The sequence below is a fragment of the Microtus oregoni genome, unplaced genomic scaffold (assembly GCF_018167655.1).
Source record: "Microtus oregoni isolate MIOR12 unplaced genomic scaffold, Mior012 000013F_ref0000133, whole genome shotgun sequence".
Classification (NCBI taxonomy): domain Eukaryota; kingdom Metazoa; phylum Chordata; class Mammalia; order Rodentia; family Cricetidae; genus Microtus; species Microtus oregoni.
In genome coordinates, this window is record NW_024543072.1 from 34,999,027 (window position 1) to 35,016,633 (window position 17,607).

General features: G+C 37.1%; 1 protein-coding gene across 2 annotated transcripts in view; it reads right to left on the bottom strand.

Moving 5' to 3' along the window:
• Positions 1–17,607, bottom strand: part of Kifap3 (kinesin associated protein 3) — a 134,727-nt gene that overhangs the window by 57,308 nt on the left and 59,812 nt on the right. For both annotated transcript variants that reach the window (XM_041662511.1, XM_041662512.1), the window contains exons 11-13: positions 11,374–11,474; positions 1,463–1,571; positions 81–193 (exon numbers count right to left, since the gene is read on the bottom strand). In XM_041662511.1, the coding sequence (XP_041518445.1) occupies positions 81–193; positions 1,463–1,571; positions 11,374–11,474 (323 nt within the window). The remainder of the gene's footprint in view (positions 1–80; positions 194–1,462; positions 1,572–11,373; positions 11,475–17,607) is intronic.

Below are 17,607 nucleotides of genomic sequence, written 5' to 3' on the forward strand. Positions count from 1 at the left end.
GAGAACCCAGGAAGAGCTGTCTCCCCAAATGCAGCAACTTAAGACAGGGGTCTCAAGGTTTTAAGCTGGAAGCTACTCACGATGAACAAACTTTTGGTGGGTCCATCGTGCTGGGAGACATTTCTGATCATCTTCATCAGCAGGGGGTCCTTGAGCTTCAACGCTCTTTTCATGAGCATCTTTAGCCCGTTTCCTAAAACAGAAAAATGTAAATTTCTGGACCACACTGAGGTGACATTAAGCTTAAATGGCTTTTGTTTGGGGTACATCTAATACAATGCGGGATCCTTAAGTGTACAATCTGAATCAGACAAATGCATGTGCTGTGTAACCCAAACACACACCATACAAACTATGCATAGAATATTCTTGTTCATTCCCGTGCCCTGCCTTTCAATTTTATCTTCCCACACAACTATTTTCCTTCACCCCTTCTTTTACTTCTCTTATTTATCTTTTTAGACACAGTTGAGCTTTATGATCTAGAGCTTTATCAAAATAGGCTCATATAGTATATGCTTTCTTGGCTTTGGATTATGTTCCACAAATAAAAACACTTTTGAAAAATATTGTACTTCTAGGACTTCTAAAAATATAAAACTGGAAACATAGAAAGAGTTAGAGAAAGGATAGTTTCTACAGCACTGATTATGCTTGAAAAGAAGGGCAACAAGATAACTATGCAAAAGAGTAGACAATGACAAAATCATATCTCACTTATGCTTTGAGTTTTAAAATGTTTGCTAATATTGCTTTTGTGTATGTGTGAACATGATGTTTGCATGCTTGTGTGTGTTATGGCATGAATGTGGAGGTAAGAGGTCAGCTTTGAGTAGTCAGATCTTATATGGATTGAACTTAGGTCAAAAGGTTTGTGTATCAAGCTCCTTTATCTACCAAGCCCTCTTGTTAGCCCACTTTTATAAAAGCATTTTATCATATAGAATGATAGTCAAACTATTATTTTTATAAGACCATTTTATAAGGTATAGAGAGAAAAATCACTTTATTAAAAATTTTATAAAAGCATTATACAAAAATTGATTATATTAGTTTCTGCGTGATAAGAATAAAGATTTAAGGTTTTTGTGCTTGCTCATTTGTATTTTTTATAATGAACATGGACTCATCATAAGTAAAAACTGATGGCCAGTAGACATTGAAACATCCTGAGTAGAGTAAGTCATTTTATCAGGATACTATAGAAACAATATCCTCATATTCTTATAGTTCATTACCTTTAAAATAAATGCAAACTGATTTGTGTACTAAATATTACCAAGGAGCATATCCATCAGAAAAGGATATCCTATGAGACCCATAAGAAGTATAAGCATACTGAACTTAGAAGCATATATTTACATTGCATTCTTTCTTCCTTTTATTATCTATTTCTCATTATATGTAAGTTACACTTACATATAATGTTTAAAAGGCTACCTGTGAAGATCTGTGCACTGACCTTCACAGATGAGCTGGACATTTCTCTTGTTAGCAGCAAGATTAATGCAGAAAGAAATCAGCTCCAAGTCAATCCGTTCATCTGAACATTCAAAGAGCATCTTCATTAACTAGCAAGAAACAAAGTTATAGATTATTCAAAACACCAAAACAAGGCCTAGAAGTAGAAGTATTAAGTATTCTCTTAAATTATACATTGGAAATAAGGTAATCTACATTTCATTACAAATTGGACAGCTTTAACTGTTAAATAGCCACAAGGAGTAAATAGGTGGAAACAAATAACTAAATGGCCAGTAGTAAATAGGAATTTCCAAGGAGTGTAGAGAATGCTAGGAAACATCAAGCAACACCTCAGCACATTAAGGAACTAAAAATATTGCCTGGAAGCTGGGCAGTTCAAATGAAGAAAACAGCTCATATAAACGTGACAAAAAAGCAAGGAGCACAACTGTTCTGAAGAACTGAAGGAAGCCAGGCACGGCTGATGAAAAAGGGGCTGAGAAGGCTAGAGCTAGATCCTGCAGCTCCTGTAACACGGTAAGGACTCTGGGCTTCATCCTAAAGACACACCAAAATTACTTAACGTTTCTGAGGACAAGAGTCAGGAAATAAAGTATAAATCATGACAAACTGTTTTGTAACACACAGAGATTAGAATCACATTTTATTTAAATTTACAAAGAAAGATTACACAAAAATAAATAAGTGAGTAAAAATACATATATGCAGAGGGAAAACTCAACTAAAATGATAGCTACCTGTGCCAGCTATGTTGTGTAATTGGGGTAGAAATAAAAGAACTGATTAGATATATATTTAGAGAAGAGAATCAAAGTGGAACTTAATAACTGACTAGATAGTGGGGCTAATGGAGGAAAGGAACCAAAGATGAATCCTGGGATCCTGCACTGAGAATGTTAGGGATGGTGTTGCCAACATCTAGTGAAAATGTTGGAAGCTAAAAAGGGAAAAACAGTACTTCGGGTTTGACACTGGTGGAGTTTAAGCTGCCAATGCGTCTAGCTACAGGCTAGAAGCTGTGATCAAGGCCTAAGCTTATGTGCTTATTGGATGTCTATTAGAAACTGCTACATATGGCTGATTTCTAGAGCTGCAGACTACATACTGAAACTTGTCCATCGATAGAAAATGAAAAAAGAAAATCAGATAGACAGATATGAAGAGAGGGCTTGAGAAGTAACAAACAGAAGTCAGGTCAGAAGAGACAAGCTATGTATGCAATAGTGATTTAGTCATTATGTATATAAGCAGTGTTTCTTTGTGTGTGTGTGCAGGTGCATGGAGGTCACATGACAACCTTGTGGACCCTTCTTCAGGTCCTGTCCATCTTGTCTCTTATTGGAACCTGGAATTCGCAAGTGGCCTAGTCTGGCTCACCAGCATTTCCCCACAGCCTCTCTAGAGCTTGGACCATCACTCCAGGTTTTTTCTTTGTTAAAATATGGTTGCTAGGAATGAAAGTTGGGACTTTCTGAGTGTGTGGAAGACATTTTACGACTGGGCTATCTCCCCAGCTCCATGTCAGTAGGTGTAAGTGAGCAGACCTACACAATTCAGAAAACACTCTTCTTGGGGAAATCAACAAGCTAAATTAGTTACATATTAAGTAAAGATATTTTTGGTAAGTCAAAACTGCTTATAAGAGATAAAGATATGAACATATAAGCTTTATAAGATAGATATAATAAAGATAAAACATTTGAAACATTCTAAGACATATAACCTAAATATTTCCATGTTATATTTTAGGAAAATACCTTTTAGAATCACATATTTTCATTAATAAGGTTTATACTATTTCTATTATATTTTTATTTTTTGAGATTATAATTGCATTATTTCCACCATTTCCTTCCCTTCCTCTAATTCTTTCCATGTACTCCACCCCCCACCACAACACTCTCTCAAATTCATGGCCTCGTTTTTTTTTTTAATTCTTATTTTGTATATAGTAAAGTGAATAAGATTTTATTTTAGAATCTGGCCTGAAAGCTATGGTTTTAATTACTTTCTGTGTTAGCTCCAGATATCTATAAAAAGGACGTACAGTCAATACAGTCAAAATCAATAAACTTTTCTTGTGAGCAACCAATAGCTTGAGAACAAAATTAATGAAAAGCACTATTCTATTCCAATTGTCATGCACAACTCTAATAACATGGTGGTAATTTATATGCAGAAACTATATAATACTGGCATGTATCATGTCCTTCCCAGAGGGCAGGTCACAAACCACAAATGTGTCACTAATGAATCTCTGAGTAAAAGATCATTAACACGTAGTAATGTTGTACTATAAAGAGACTCTAAGCCAAAAATAAAATTATCTTAATTTACTGGATATGTATTTAACAGATCTTCTGTCAGCCAATTAAAAAATAAACAAATTAGCAAAAATGCAGGTGATTATCCACTAATTAACATGACTACATTTTCATAATATAATTCAAAATCTGCTACTGCTATCTTCCTTTAGAACTTTTACTAATATAAAACTTTTTATAATGAAAATCTATTACATTGAAGCAATGCTTTAAGAAGGTAAAATATTGTAATAAATATTTATTTCAAATTAGCCCTGAAGTAAAAAAATTACCCTTGAAAAACGAGGTTACAGATGACATATTTAGAAGCTATGGATTAAAAAAATAATTTCCTTGCTAAATCTCTTGTAGAAACAATCAGATATGTTTTTAAAATAACATCTGGTTTGAAAAATTTATTATCCCATCTGCAAAACTGAGAGAAAATTTAAGTATGAGTGAAATGTATCCTAATAGAAAATCATTGCTTCATCATAATGAGAACACTTCCATTTTAAAGCACTCAAGTCTAAAACCGGCTTAATTCAAACTCCAAGAGCCACAGTGCGGTTGTCTTTAATTTGATTGCTACCCACGGTACTTCAAACACAAGGGTAATTACTGACAACTAGGAAATATTAAAACTAGATTTGTTCTGTTTTAACTGTCTGTTTTCATCTTTTACTAATCTAACAGGAAAGTACTAAAAGGTCTTCAGCCTGTGCAATGAAGAAGCAATAGTGTTCAATCAGACAAGTCCCATATTGAGTATCAGATACCAAAGACCCAAGACTGAAATCACTGTGTCTAGACTCTCTGGCACCTGACTTCACTTATTTACCAGTGACCAGAGGCCAACCCCCACAGCTCTCTCTATTCTCATACACCTCCACCCCCACCCCCTCTGCTCAAACATCTTTGAATGATTATGCCAGAACTGTGCATGCCGCAGGAATCTCTTCTGACTGGCTACTCCCTAGCTCTCTTGTTTGAAGTGATGCTCTGGTTTCTGAACTCAGCAGATAATGGCAGCAAGAGCAGAGAGTGCTGTCAGAAAGGACGTTTGCCAGCGTTCAGCTAAAAAGAAGCATGCAGATCAAAGTGGGGCCAAACAGGACAACTGTGGTGGAAAACATGTGGACCACTCTGACGACTCTTGCATGCTGTTCTAGGGCAAAATATTAAATAACACCATGACATCACTACCTAACCATGTACTTTGATTGGCCATTCTATTACCAATAAATACTTTTATAAGCATCTGGATGGCATTTGCACCTATTTAAACAAAACATGCAGCTCAGAGGTCTAAATAACAATGAACTGTTAATGTGTACTTTTAACAATTATTAGACTACAACCATTAACTCCTGGTTATCCAAATATGCTTACCTGAAACAATCCACCCACTGAGCCCATTAAGATCATACATAAAAAAAGATGACCTGAATTCAAATTTTGATGAATAATAACAAATAGGGAAAGAAAATGAGAACACATTGAATAACTACAGGCAATAAAGTACAAAGGAAGAAAAGTGATGCAATACCGGGTGAGATTATGAGGAACGTTGTATGCATACCCACCTATTCTGGACATTTAATATTTTCAGAATGTGAACTCTAACCTAATTACAGGTCTATCCTGTAAAACACTGTACAACACTGCACTATGAATGAGTCAGAAATGATGAGAAAGACTCACATTTTACAAGCCATACTTTTATTAGTAATCTAGACAGCACATACATATCATCTTATGTTCTCTCTGATCACTAAAATAGATGTGAGTCACTGCTGAGCCACTACATTTCTGCCTTCAGGTTCACTATTGTCTTCTCTGAAAAATTCAAGTGTAATACACCAAGATCTTTATTTTTAATATTTAATGAAAAAATAATATCAGTAATTCAAAAAGAACAAAACTCCCATTGACCTGTGGACACTGCCACCATGATACGGCTTTCTCTAATACACAGGTCAATTGGTGTGCTGCCCTCAGAAAGTGTAAAGTCCACTGGAAACACAAATGCTGCCCTGAACAGGAGCACATTTCTAATTTCTGAAGGGTATATTCTATTTTCATTTAACTTTTGTTTTCCTTTCTATTATTCTTTTATTTTGCAATGAACAATGGTTGACAGCAAAAGCATGTAAGCTTTTATCTAAGTATGCCCAAACTGGACAGTGTGAAATAAAATTTATAGGCCTTAAATGTACTTAAGTATATTCTAGACTACTACTTTTATTAAAATAACTAAAAGTTCCAATATAATATAATTTTGTATTCCTTTAACAATCAACATTTCAGAAAGATAAAAGAATATTTATTTAAAAACCTTAAAAACTGTCAAAATTTTATGATCTCCTGACAAAACTGGGAGCATGGGGGTGGGGGAAGGAAGGGAGGGTGGAAGGGGAGGAAGGAGGAGAAAAAGAGGGGGGAGGAGAACTTGAGGGAACAGGATGGTGGAGAAGGGGGAAGGACAGAGATGGAGAGTAAGGAAAGAGATATCTTGATTGAGGGAGCCATTATGGAGCTAGCAAGAAACCTAGCACTAAAGAAATTCCCAGGAATTCACAAGGATGACCCCAAGTTAAGACCCTAAGCAATAGTTGAGGGGGGGCAATCTGGCCTTGCCCTGTAGGCAGACTGATGAATATCTTAAATGTCACCATAAAACCTTCATCCAGCAACTGATGGAAACAGAGGCACAGATCTGCAGTGGAGCACTGGGCTGAGCTCCCAAAGTACAGTTGAAGAGATGGAGGAGTGAGAATATGAGCAAAGGGGTCAAGACCATGATGGGGACACCCACTGAAAGAGTTTACCGGAGCCTATAGGAGCTCATCAACTCCAGCTGGGCAGGGAAGGAATAAGCCTGGGACCAAACTAGTCCTTCTGAATGTGGGTGACAGTTGTATGGCTGAGGCAGACTGCTGGGCCACTGGCAGTGGCACCAGGATTTATCTCTGCTGGTTGTATTGGCTTTTTGGAACCCATTCTCTTCGGATGGATTCCTTGTTTAGCCTAGATATAGTAGGGAGGGCCTTGGTCCTTCCTCAAAGCAATGTGCCTTACCCTCTCTGAGAAGTAGATAGTGAGTTGGGTGGAGGGAGAGAGGAAGGGAGGAGGGGAGGAAGTGGGAATTGGAATTGGTATGTAAAATATAAAAAGATAGTTTGCTTTAAAAAAAAATAAAAATTGTCAAAACTTGAATGGGTTTAGGGAATTTGGCTCATGAAATACAGATGACAAATGTTTTAAAAATTCCATCGTCGACATGTGTGATATTAAAACACTCTGTCAAGTATACATGGAAGAAGACTGTTTTGGTAAGGATGGGGGAACTTTTGTAGACACCAAGTTCTAAGCTGCACTTACAGCCATGTCTAAAAATTACCCTAAATGGGCTCTTCTTTTTGAGTCATTTGAAGTTTCATATTTTATTTTTGAGACTATACATTCTGTAAGAGTAGGATAACTCCAAATTTAATATTCAATGTAACAAGTTTTCCATCTCTTCTTGGTTTGTATTTATTTCTCTCTTAATGCTATTATTTTAAAAAAAATCTAAATCTGGGTAAAAAGTCATTCTTTGAGAGAATTTTTTTTTGGCTGCTTTTCAACTGATATCCTGAAGTCAATAAAGGTCAGACACTGAAGAAGAAGGAGAAGGAACTCCCTTTGAAACTACAAAGCAGAAACCTCTGGAACTCTTGGAGCCAGGCTGCAGTGAATCACCTGTAACCTCCCCTGGACAGGGCTACTCTGTGGACAGCTTAGTCACACCACACAGGCTGTGTGCTGACATAGTTCAGCACATGAGGATATGTCTTAGTGAAAGGACGTGCTCTGACTTCTGGGAAGGATGTCTATCTGCTGCAAACACTCGCAGGGACCCCCACAATGCAAGAGGAATGACTCTTTGGAAGAGCACCAGGTTTTAAATACATGTAAGGAAAACCTTAAAATCCTTGAAAACAGATTGTTAAATTCTGACCACCGATTGAGAGTGAATAGAGAGGGACAGTCAGAATAACAAAGAGAGAAACCTGAGTCAGTTCTTAGAGAAACAAGGAGTTGTGCAGCAGTAGAGTTAAGGACGACTGCATTAAGTGTGATCCAGTCTTGTGGTCAAGTGTCCTTGCAGCCTTTTATTTTAGCTACATATCTTGTGAATTTTCTTCAGCTATTCTAGAAATCTTTTCCACACAAACACAGTGAAAAGATCAATCATTGTTGTGAGCTCCCAAGGTCCAAATGAGGAGCAGAAGGAGGGAGAACATGAGCAAGGAAGTCAGGACTGCGAGGGGTGCACCCACCCACTGAGACAGGGGGGCTGATCTATTGGGAGCTCACCAAGGCCAGCTGGACTGTGACTGAAAAAGCATGGGATAAAATTGGACTCTCTGAACATGGCGAACAATGAGGGCTGATGAGCCAAGGACAATGGCACTGGGTTTTGATATTACTGCATGTACTGGCTTTGTGGGAGCCTAACCAGTTTGGCTGCTCACCTTCTTAGACCTGGATGGGGGGGCGGAGGACCTTGGACTTCCCAAAGGGCAGGGAACCCTGACTGCTCTTTGGACTGAAGAGGGAGGAAGAGAGGAGTGGGAGGGAAATGGGAGGCTGGGAGAAGGCGGAAATTTTTTTCAATAAAAAAATTATCAATGAGATGCAAATTTAACTGGTTTCTTTTTACAAATCTTCCAGGCGCTTGTTCCTTGTGCAAGGGTCTGATGGAAGAACTAATTATAGCTACCGCACTCTTGTATTTAACTCAGGTACATGATACAGACCATTATGCAATTGCACTTAGCCTTACTTAACAACACTAATGTTTATATAGATATAAAAAAAAATTCTCATTAACTTTGTCTCTTAATGTTCCCCTAAAATGTTGTACAAGGATTACTTCCTTATATAACCCATTTTTAAAAATGTATATTATTAGTAAACTTGTTTTCTGGATAATTGCCATTCGTTAAGTTTTACTGTGGCCCCCTGGTTGAAACCTCTTCTGATGTACTCTAACTGCTGCTCTTTCTGCATAACGCCTTTTGCCAGTCCTAAGAAATTAAGAGATATATGTAACCCAAAGGCTTCAGAGCATTTCTGTTGAACTTAGAGGGGAGAGTAATTGGCCATGGGACTTTCAACTCATCCCTCTTCTTGTCACTCTATGGATATTTTTTTTTTCAGCATTCAGAAATAAAAGAGTTGGATTGAAAAAAAATTAAAAAAAAAAGAAGGGGACAAACCTGGGAAGTATTTGTAACATGACAGTTAAAACACTGCAAAATCAATCTTATTCATCAATAATATGAATATGCCACCAGAAAATAGAATGAAAATTTATACTAGAATAAAGATGCTAAACAGATGAACTATGTTTACCTTCACCAATACTCTGGAAATGCACATACATCAAACTTTTGAAGCACCTCATTTTTAGAGAAATACTGCATCATTAATGTTAAGGGTGAAATGGTGGCTGGAAATACAAGCATCTTTTTTAGAAGATAACTGGGTTAATATGTACTCAGAGCCCATTCATTTTGACCTAGGCATCCATCTGTTATGGACTGCAGCTAAAGAAAGCTCAGTGCAGAAGCACACATGGCTGCAAAGACATGGACAAACATCAAGTCTAACTTTATCATGTGCTCATATATGTTGATGGTGCTATGCGATAACCTGGGAAAATCTGAGGATATAATTTAATTGTGGTCATTAAGCACACAATATGATCATTAGAGACAGTTTATAATTTAACTACATGAGTATACTTGATCTATTCAGCAAATAACTCCACGCATGAAAATGTTATTAATATATTATTACTTTCATAACATACAAGGGGGCTGGAGAGATGGCTCAGAGGATAGGAGCACAGAGTGCTCTTCCAGAGGACCTGGGTTTCATTCCCGGCACTTACATGATGGTTCGCAACTGTTTTTAACTCCAGTTCCAAGGGACTGGATACCTCCTTTTGGCCTTTGGGGTTCTGTATACATGCAGTGCACAGACAAATATGTAGGCAAAACTCATACACATCAAAAGTTAATGGATCTCAAAAAACGAAGAGGAAAGGGTAAGAAAGTGTTAGTTTTCACTGGGGTGTGGATAATTATTCTGCATTCACTGATGCTCTGACAGGCATCAAGCATTCTAGTGCTGTCACTAAGCTACACACCCAGGCCTAGTTCTATGCTTCCAAAAATTCTTTTGAAGTTTTTATTTATTATGCATATGATGCTCTGTTGGCATGTACAGGCCAGAAGAGGATGATGTGAGCCACCATGTGGTTGGTGGGAACTGAACTCAGAACCTCTGGAAGAGCAGCCAGTGCTTTTAACCTCTGAGCCATCTCTCCAGCTCCCTTGTACGTTATGAAAGTAATAATATATTAAGTTATATCACATAAAACATTTTCATACGTGGAGTTACTTACTGAATAGATCATGTATACTATTAAGAAGTATTTTAAGGAATAGGAGATCTAAGAGACAACAGTGAAAATACTGACATTTCCTTTAAAAAAGATTTAGTATTTTGTCCTTTTAACTAGGTCTTTGAGGATTTTGTACAATGTGTTTTAATCATAATCACCCACTTCCCCCAACTCCTCTCAGGCCCACGCCCCTTCCCTAGCCACACAACTTTGTGTTCTCTTTATTTTCATTCATCAACTCCACTTGTGCTGCTCATTGTTCTTCAATGCATGACCTTCTAGAGGAATATAGTAGACTATTGGGGCAACATTTTCTTTTTCTTTTTGCTTATTAATCTTTTTTTGTTTATTTTTTTGTTTACTTTTTTTTAGTTGTTGAAAAAAAAAATTTCCGCCTCCTCCCTGTTTCCCATTTCCCTCCCCCTCCTCCCACACATCGCCCCTTCCCCCCACTCCCCTCCCCCTCTCCACCTCCCCCCCACTCCATTCCCTCTCCCCTCTGGAGAATGAAGAGCAGTCCAGATTCCCTGCCCTGTAAAAAGTCCAAGGTCCTCCCACTTCTATTCAGGTCCAGGAAGGTGAGCATCCAAACAGGCTAGGCTCCCACTTGGGGGTGAGGTGGCATGGGGCTAAGGGGAAATGGGGTGAGACACGTGAGAAGGGGAGGATGGGGGGAGCTTGGGGGAATGGGAAGGTTGGGATAAAAGAAGGGTGGATACGGGAGCAGAGAAATATATAATCTATTGGGGCAACATTTTTTAAAAAAAAAAGTGGCTCTCTTCCATCAGCTATCAATTGCTAGTGGATCCCTGGCTAGGGACAGGACTTCATCTCTACCTTACCTCTTTGTAATGAGATCTGGTCTGGTTTAAATTGTACAGGGCTGTATATACTGTCATAGCTGTGAGTTCATAGGTACACCTGCTTTGCTTGGCCTGCAGGACACTTCCCCAAAGTCATCCACTGCTTCTGACTACTAGTCTTCTAACCCCACCCCACCCCACCCCCCACCCCACCCCCGTTTCCACAATGATCCCTGAGCCTTGAGGAGTGGGGATTCAATACAGATGTCCAATTTAGGGATGAGTGTATTTCTTAAATGCCTTTCTCACTTAAGCCTCTTACCTGTGGTATGCAGTCAGTATATGCAAACATTGATTTAAAGCGGTCATCCATGCTTATATGGTAAAGCACACACATTGCTATTTGTTTGTAGTTTTCATTGCCTAATCACAAAAAAAATATCATGGTTATAATGAAAGATGCCATATATGTATATATACCATAATCAAGTTAGTAAAGTTATATATAAGATACTTTTAAACTGCTAAATCAAATATTTATATAACCTTGATCTGGAAAAATTTGGAGATCCTTATTTCAAATCTGGATATTTAATCACACTTATATTAACTGGGCAGTATAAAGACAGATGCCCATTTTACATGATATAATTTTGGGAAAAATAATTCAATTTCTAGAAATTTACTGTCCCCAGTAGCCTAGTATAAAACAGATTGGGTCATTAGTCTCTTCTCTCTTACAAATGAATAATAATACAAGATTAATTCGGTTGATTTGCAGTCACTAGGTAAAAGATACTGTAAACAAGTATATTTGAGTTCTAAGTATTAAAGCCTGGATCATCAGTGAATTGCTGAAACAAGTAGAATAACATCAGTTTAATCACGAACTGCTAAGATCACAAATTCATTACAGTCTGGGGAATGTCCCTGGAGTTCTGAGGTAATAATATTCTGGGCTAGGGATTTCACTCAGTGTAGAAAGCTTGCCCAGCATGCATAAGTGACTTAGTCTGATTCCAAGATTAGCATGTATAACAAGGTAATGATAGCAATAGTGACTAACAGTAATCACGCATTAAGCTTTTAGCATGCAAAAGAGCCATACTTTAGACAGATGGCCCAGCACTGAACCTTCCTTCAGAATAGTCTTCAGTTGACCTTATCATCCGTCACATGAGGACCCTCAAGCTTAGAGAAAGTAGATACTGATCATATAGCATTGGAAAAGTTGGGCAGAGATTTAAAACAGGCCTGTCTGCCTTCAAAATCTCTTCCCAGTTATAATAGTTTTAAACATTTTTATATCATAGGGAGGAAAATTTTTACCACATAAGGTATTATCAGGTGCCAAGAACTTTAAACACTATTAGATGATCAAATAAAGTTATTTCTCAAGTAGCATTCTTTTAAATTGAGAAAACATATCTTGTAAAATTGGTTGTTTTTTAGCAACTGTGACAAGGGTCATACTATTTCCAACTCTTCCAGGAAGCCATGGCAGGAAGATCACATATTCAATTCCTGGCCTACATAGTGAATTCAAGGCCAGCCTGAAAATTTAGTAAGACCTTGTTCAATTTAAACAAACAAACATTAAAAAAAAAGTAGGCCCAAAAGTGTAGTCCCTTGGTAGAATGCCTGATTAGCATGTGTACAAGCCCCAGTCCAATTTCTAGTTCTGTCCAAACAATTTATACCAGCAAGAAAAATAACTCCAAAACCAGATTAATATATATTACGTGCTTTAAATATGAAAAGACAAGTAAATATTTTTACCTTGAATAAGACTATGAATTAATAATTCAACTGCTTAGAACAGAATGTATGTGGGAAAGAAAAGTATTTTATACCTGAAATATTTATTTTTTCTTTATAACATTATAAGAAGTTGAAATCTGACTGAAGGAGAGTGCAATTTGTGTTGCTGTTTCCAGACAGGGTTTTTTTTGTAGCCAAGGATGTCCAGGCTGTCATGTCACAGAGATCCACCTGCCCCTCTCTCCCAGTGCTGGGATTAAAGGCACACGCTACCACACCCAGCTAGTTTGGATTGTTTTAAGGTAAATTTCAGATCTCTTATTGGAAATTGAGAAGAGTTGAAGACCTTGAAAGACGAGTGGTGTGAATAAAGAACATCATCTTAAAGGTGCAGTTACAAACAGTAATGGAGGAGGAAGTAGTATTTATAATCTTAAGATGGGGGTCAGTAATCCAATGGCTATACAAAACATAGTATTTATAACTATTATTTATTTGAAAGCCTGAATTATATTTGGAGAGAATTATGGTGTAAAATTTATGACATTATTTCAAATAATATAAAAGCAGGCATTTCTGATTCCAGCAATTTGAGACCACAGCAATCTATAATTCATAGATTTTAAGAATCGTATTTTATATTTTGGCATTTAATAATGCTTACCTGCCACAGAAAATGTTTACATGGGTTTTATGGTATATATGTGCAAAGTAGACCCATTTTAAATCCTGTTTCCTCCAAAGGCAGGTATCCTAGCCCAAGGGACTGAGCAATTACAGCATCTTTTAAACTAGACACCAGGGGAACTCTCATACTCTGTAAAGGCAACCATCTCTTGGTTTTCCAGTTATTTTCTACAAGAAACATGGGCCAGATGGTATAATTTTCTCATCAGGATTCTTGAGATGTAAACTCCACCTAACCCAGTACAGCCCTTCTATACACACAGCAGGTCTTCCAAACAGACAATCCTTTAAGAGTTATTTATAGCAATTTTCCCTAACGGCATCACAAGCAAAAACAGGCTTCTAGCTATTGGTATGTTGGTGTGATGCTCAGGGCTCTGTGAATTTTGAGCACAGCAGAGGACAGATGGAATATTTTGAGAAGTATATCTTAATAACTGGATGTGAATTAGCCAAATCTGTTCAAGTAATAAGAGTGGGCTTGAAAAAGATAGACCAGGTATTATGAGTCCTATGGTATTTATGGCTATAAACATGAATCATGTAGAGCTCACTGGCTATTAAATGCAGAGGGTATAAGCACTTTGATTGGATTTCCTCAGAAATTCACTGTTAACTAGCTGGGTCATTATTTGAATGCATTACTGAGTTATCTTAGTATTTGAGCAGCCAGTCTCCCCCAAACTGTTCACTCCTAGCTGAACAGTGTTAATACCTCAACAAACAGGTCATTAACTCCAGTAACTGGTTTTGTGGGAATTGTTGCACTTACAAAGTATAGTCAAGAGTTTATAAGAAGTATTGCCCCCCCCCCTTCTTTTTAAAGAAATTTACAGCTGTAGCTCAGCTGGAGCAGCTGAAGTCAGAAGAAAATAAGTTTTCTGGGCCACGCTCACAATTGATTTTCTGCCAACTAAATAGAAAAACACATGCTGATCAGTTTTGCGTTTTAAAATGTCTTCATTTGTATATTGCTGAAGTGATCAGTAGAAACACTACTCAGTCACTAATCTTGTAAGACGCTGGAGATTTTCCACTCACAGATCACTCAGACAGAAATGTGAGCTTTGAACATTAGAATACAAACCCAAATGTCTGCGCTTGTGACAGACCCAGTTCTACATCACAGAAGAGAGTGAGAATACACATTATGAGCCATGTTATTAGCCAGACTCTCATTCCCTTCTATACCCATGTCATCTTTGTTCAAAGCAGAACACTCCAAGCAAAGAAAAATAGGAACAGAAGCACATACAGCACAGCATTAGGTGACATTTTATCCTAAAAATGCCCTATGAATATAGCATGCTGAAACTGTTTAAGATTAATACAGCAGTAGGGCTCTTAATGCCTATTAACAATATAGTATAAAGTAAATGTCACAGTCTAACAACCTCTCAGAAATTATCTGCAGCAATTATTGAATACATTTATCTTCTATATCAAAATATACTAAAATACATTTAAGATTATCATGCAAAATTATTTTCTGGTATTACGGATGGAATCTAGGACCTCAGGTATGCTGGATAAGCACTTTACCAATGAGTCACATCTTTATATTTCCATATAATTTACTCTTAATTTATTATAGTAAATATATAAAGATTAAGATTAAGTATATTTGGTTTAAATTGGAATTTGGACAAACTAATTTTTAAGACTGCAACTCTACTGGCTGCTTCTTTATTTTACAATAGACTTATTGACAGCAGATATATAAGGGCTTGAACAGAAACAACACAATAATTTTAAAACGAGTTAAGTGGGAAAAGCAAAAACATCTCTACGGTCCAATGATCAGTATGAAAGCCCAGCAAGAGTTTTGTGGTCAAACTGCTGTATTCAGTTACTTATCACAATGAGAAGCAAAACTGAAAATCTATCATTAAACTAAACACTAATTTAATTATACATTAATGACTGTTTCAAGTACTCTAATATTCAAAACTGATAAATTTTCATTTTTAAAATATGTTCAACTAGTTATTTTCAACAGGTCTTCAATAAGTTCATTGCCTTGTTTATAAATTTTTATTGTGCCCCAAGAATACTATAGCAACTTGTTTGTAATAAACCTTACAATATGGCCGACTTCAGATACAAATGACATAGACCAAAATAAAGCCCTTAACAAGGACTGATTTCCAGCTCAGAGTCCACACTACCCACTTAATGTGCTTTGGCCAAATTTCACCATGTAGGATGGAGACACCCCAGGCAATATTCACACACACAGTATTAGAACCAGCTGGTGATAGAAGAATCTTACGAAAAAAGTCTCCTCGATTTAATTGGGAAAACAGGAGGAAGCATAAATTTTACTGCCATTAATAACTTCAAGTATCGTGATATGGTTCTACTCCAGCCTGAAGGGGACATGTGCTTTTTGTTAAAGTGTTTGCCACATCTGACCCCTATTGGTTGCTCACTTGATCAGGTAAGAAAATATAGGTTTATTTACAGGATAAATGAGGCCTATTAAAATTGAACAATGCAGTAGTCTATGAGGAGCTAGGTTCTGAAACAGATGTGTGAAATTCCCTAACAGTTTGGTAATAATAATAAGGCAAAACTAAGTTACTCTTTTTTTCTTTCTAAATTGCCTTTAATTTTCTTAAAGAAAAATATAATAAAAGCAAACTAGTCTCAAATAACTAGGTTGGAAAAACATTAATCTGGCCATTTCCAGTTTTTAATAAGCCTAAAAGGCCACTCCCAAGGCACTGGAGCTCTTTCTCAAAATAGACAAGTTTCATTCATTCACTTATGAAGTTGTTGGCAAATTAAAAATTAATTTACCAACACACACAGCACACACACACACACACACACACACACAGCACACACACACACACACACACACAACCTGGTGAGAGAAGGTTAAAGATGGTTGGAACATAACTTTGCCAGCTTTCTTTAAGGCATATATATCAGAGAATGGACATAAGAAATAACTTTTAGTGTCTATGTGGTCAATGTTTACACCATAAAAGTACCTTCTGGTGATCTCCAACAATAACGGGAATCAGGATTGTGTAAACCAGAATAGTCAAATATCTGTCACTTAACTCTTGACCTGGATTAACTCCCTTCATTCTGATGAAATTTTTCTACAAACCAAGAAAATGCTGTGAATCCCAGAACATTAAACACAATCCAGGAAAAATAAACCAGGCAGTGCTATCACCCTCAAACCAGGTTTGAGTCTGCTCATAGAGCGAGAACCACTGTATCAGTTAAGACTCCTAATAATGTCTGCCCATGAAGACTACATCTGACACCACTCTCGCTGAAACTGTGCAGTAGGCTCAACAGAAGCTTTGGAACCTAGGACCCAATAAAGTTAGTTCATGCACAAACCAAACAAATAACTACCTAGTTACACTTTAAACTTTGAAAAACCAAGGTTTGTGCAGATAGAAATTTGATTCAAGACTTAAATTTTGAAGAAAAAGAGAGGGACAAAAACAGTCATTTTTCTGGGTGCCTGTAATGCAACAACTAGAGGTCTGTGGTAGGAGGCCAAGTCTAGGCAGAAAGCAAGACCCGATCTTAACAAAGGAAGAAGGGAAGGGAGGGAGGAAAGAAGAAAAGAAGACACAGAGACAAAACATACATATGTATGTAAAACAGATTAAAAGCTTCATGCAAATAGCATTGAGTGCCACACCTGGACCAGAGACAGTGCAGCCCTGATGATTAAATGAGAAAATGTTTGAGTTAATTTTTTTAAGTTAACTTACCTATAGGCTCATAAATATGTGAAAATGCTTAATAAATGCTAGTCTCAAATAATATAAAATATGAATCAAATTCTTCACTTTTAAAAAAAACATTCTAATTTTTGCTTATAAATGAGTTAATGGCTATCCCGGGCATTAGTTAAGCACTGTAACTTCTAAATAATTATTCTTATATTTATTTTTAACTATGTGTCTCTGTGTTTCTGTGGGGTTATAGACACAAAAGTGCAGGTGCCCCAGAGCCAGAGGCATCTGATCCCTGGGAGCTGGTGTTATGAGCATATGTGAGCCATCTGACATGGGACTAGGAATGGAACTTGGGTTCTTTGCAAGAACAGTATGTGCTCTTAACCCCTGCCCCA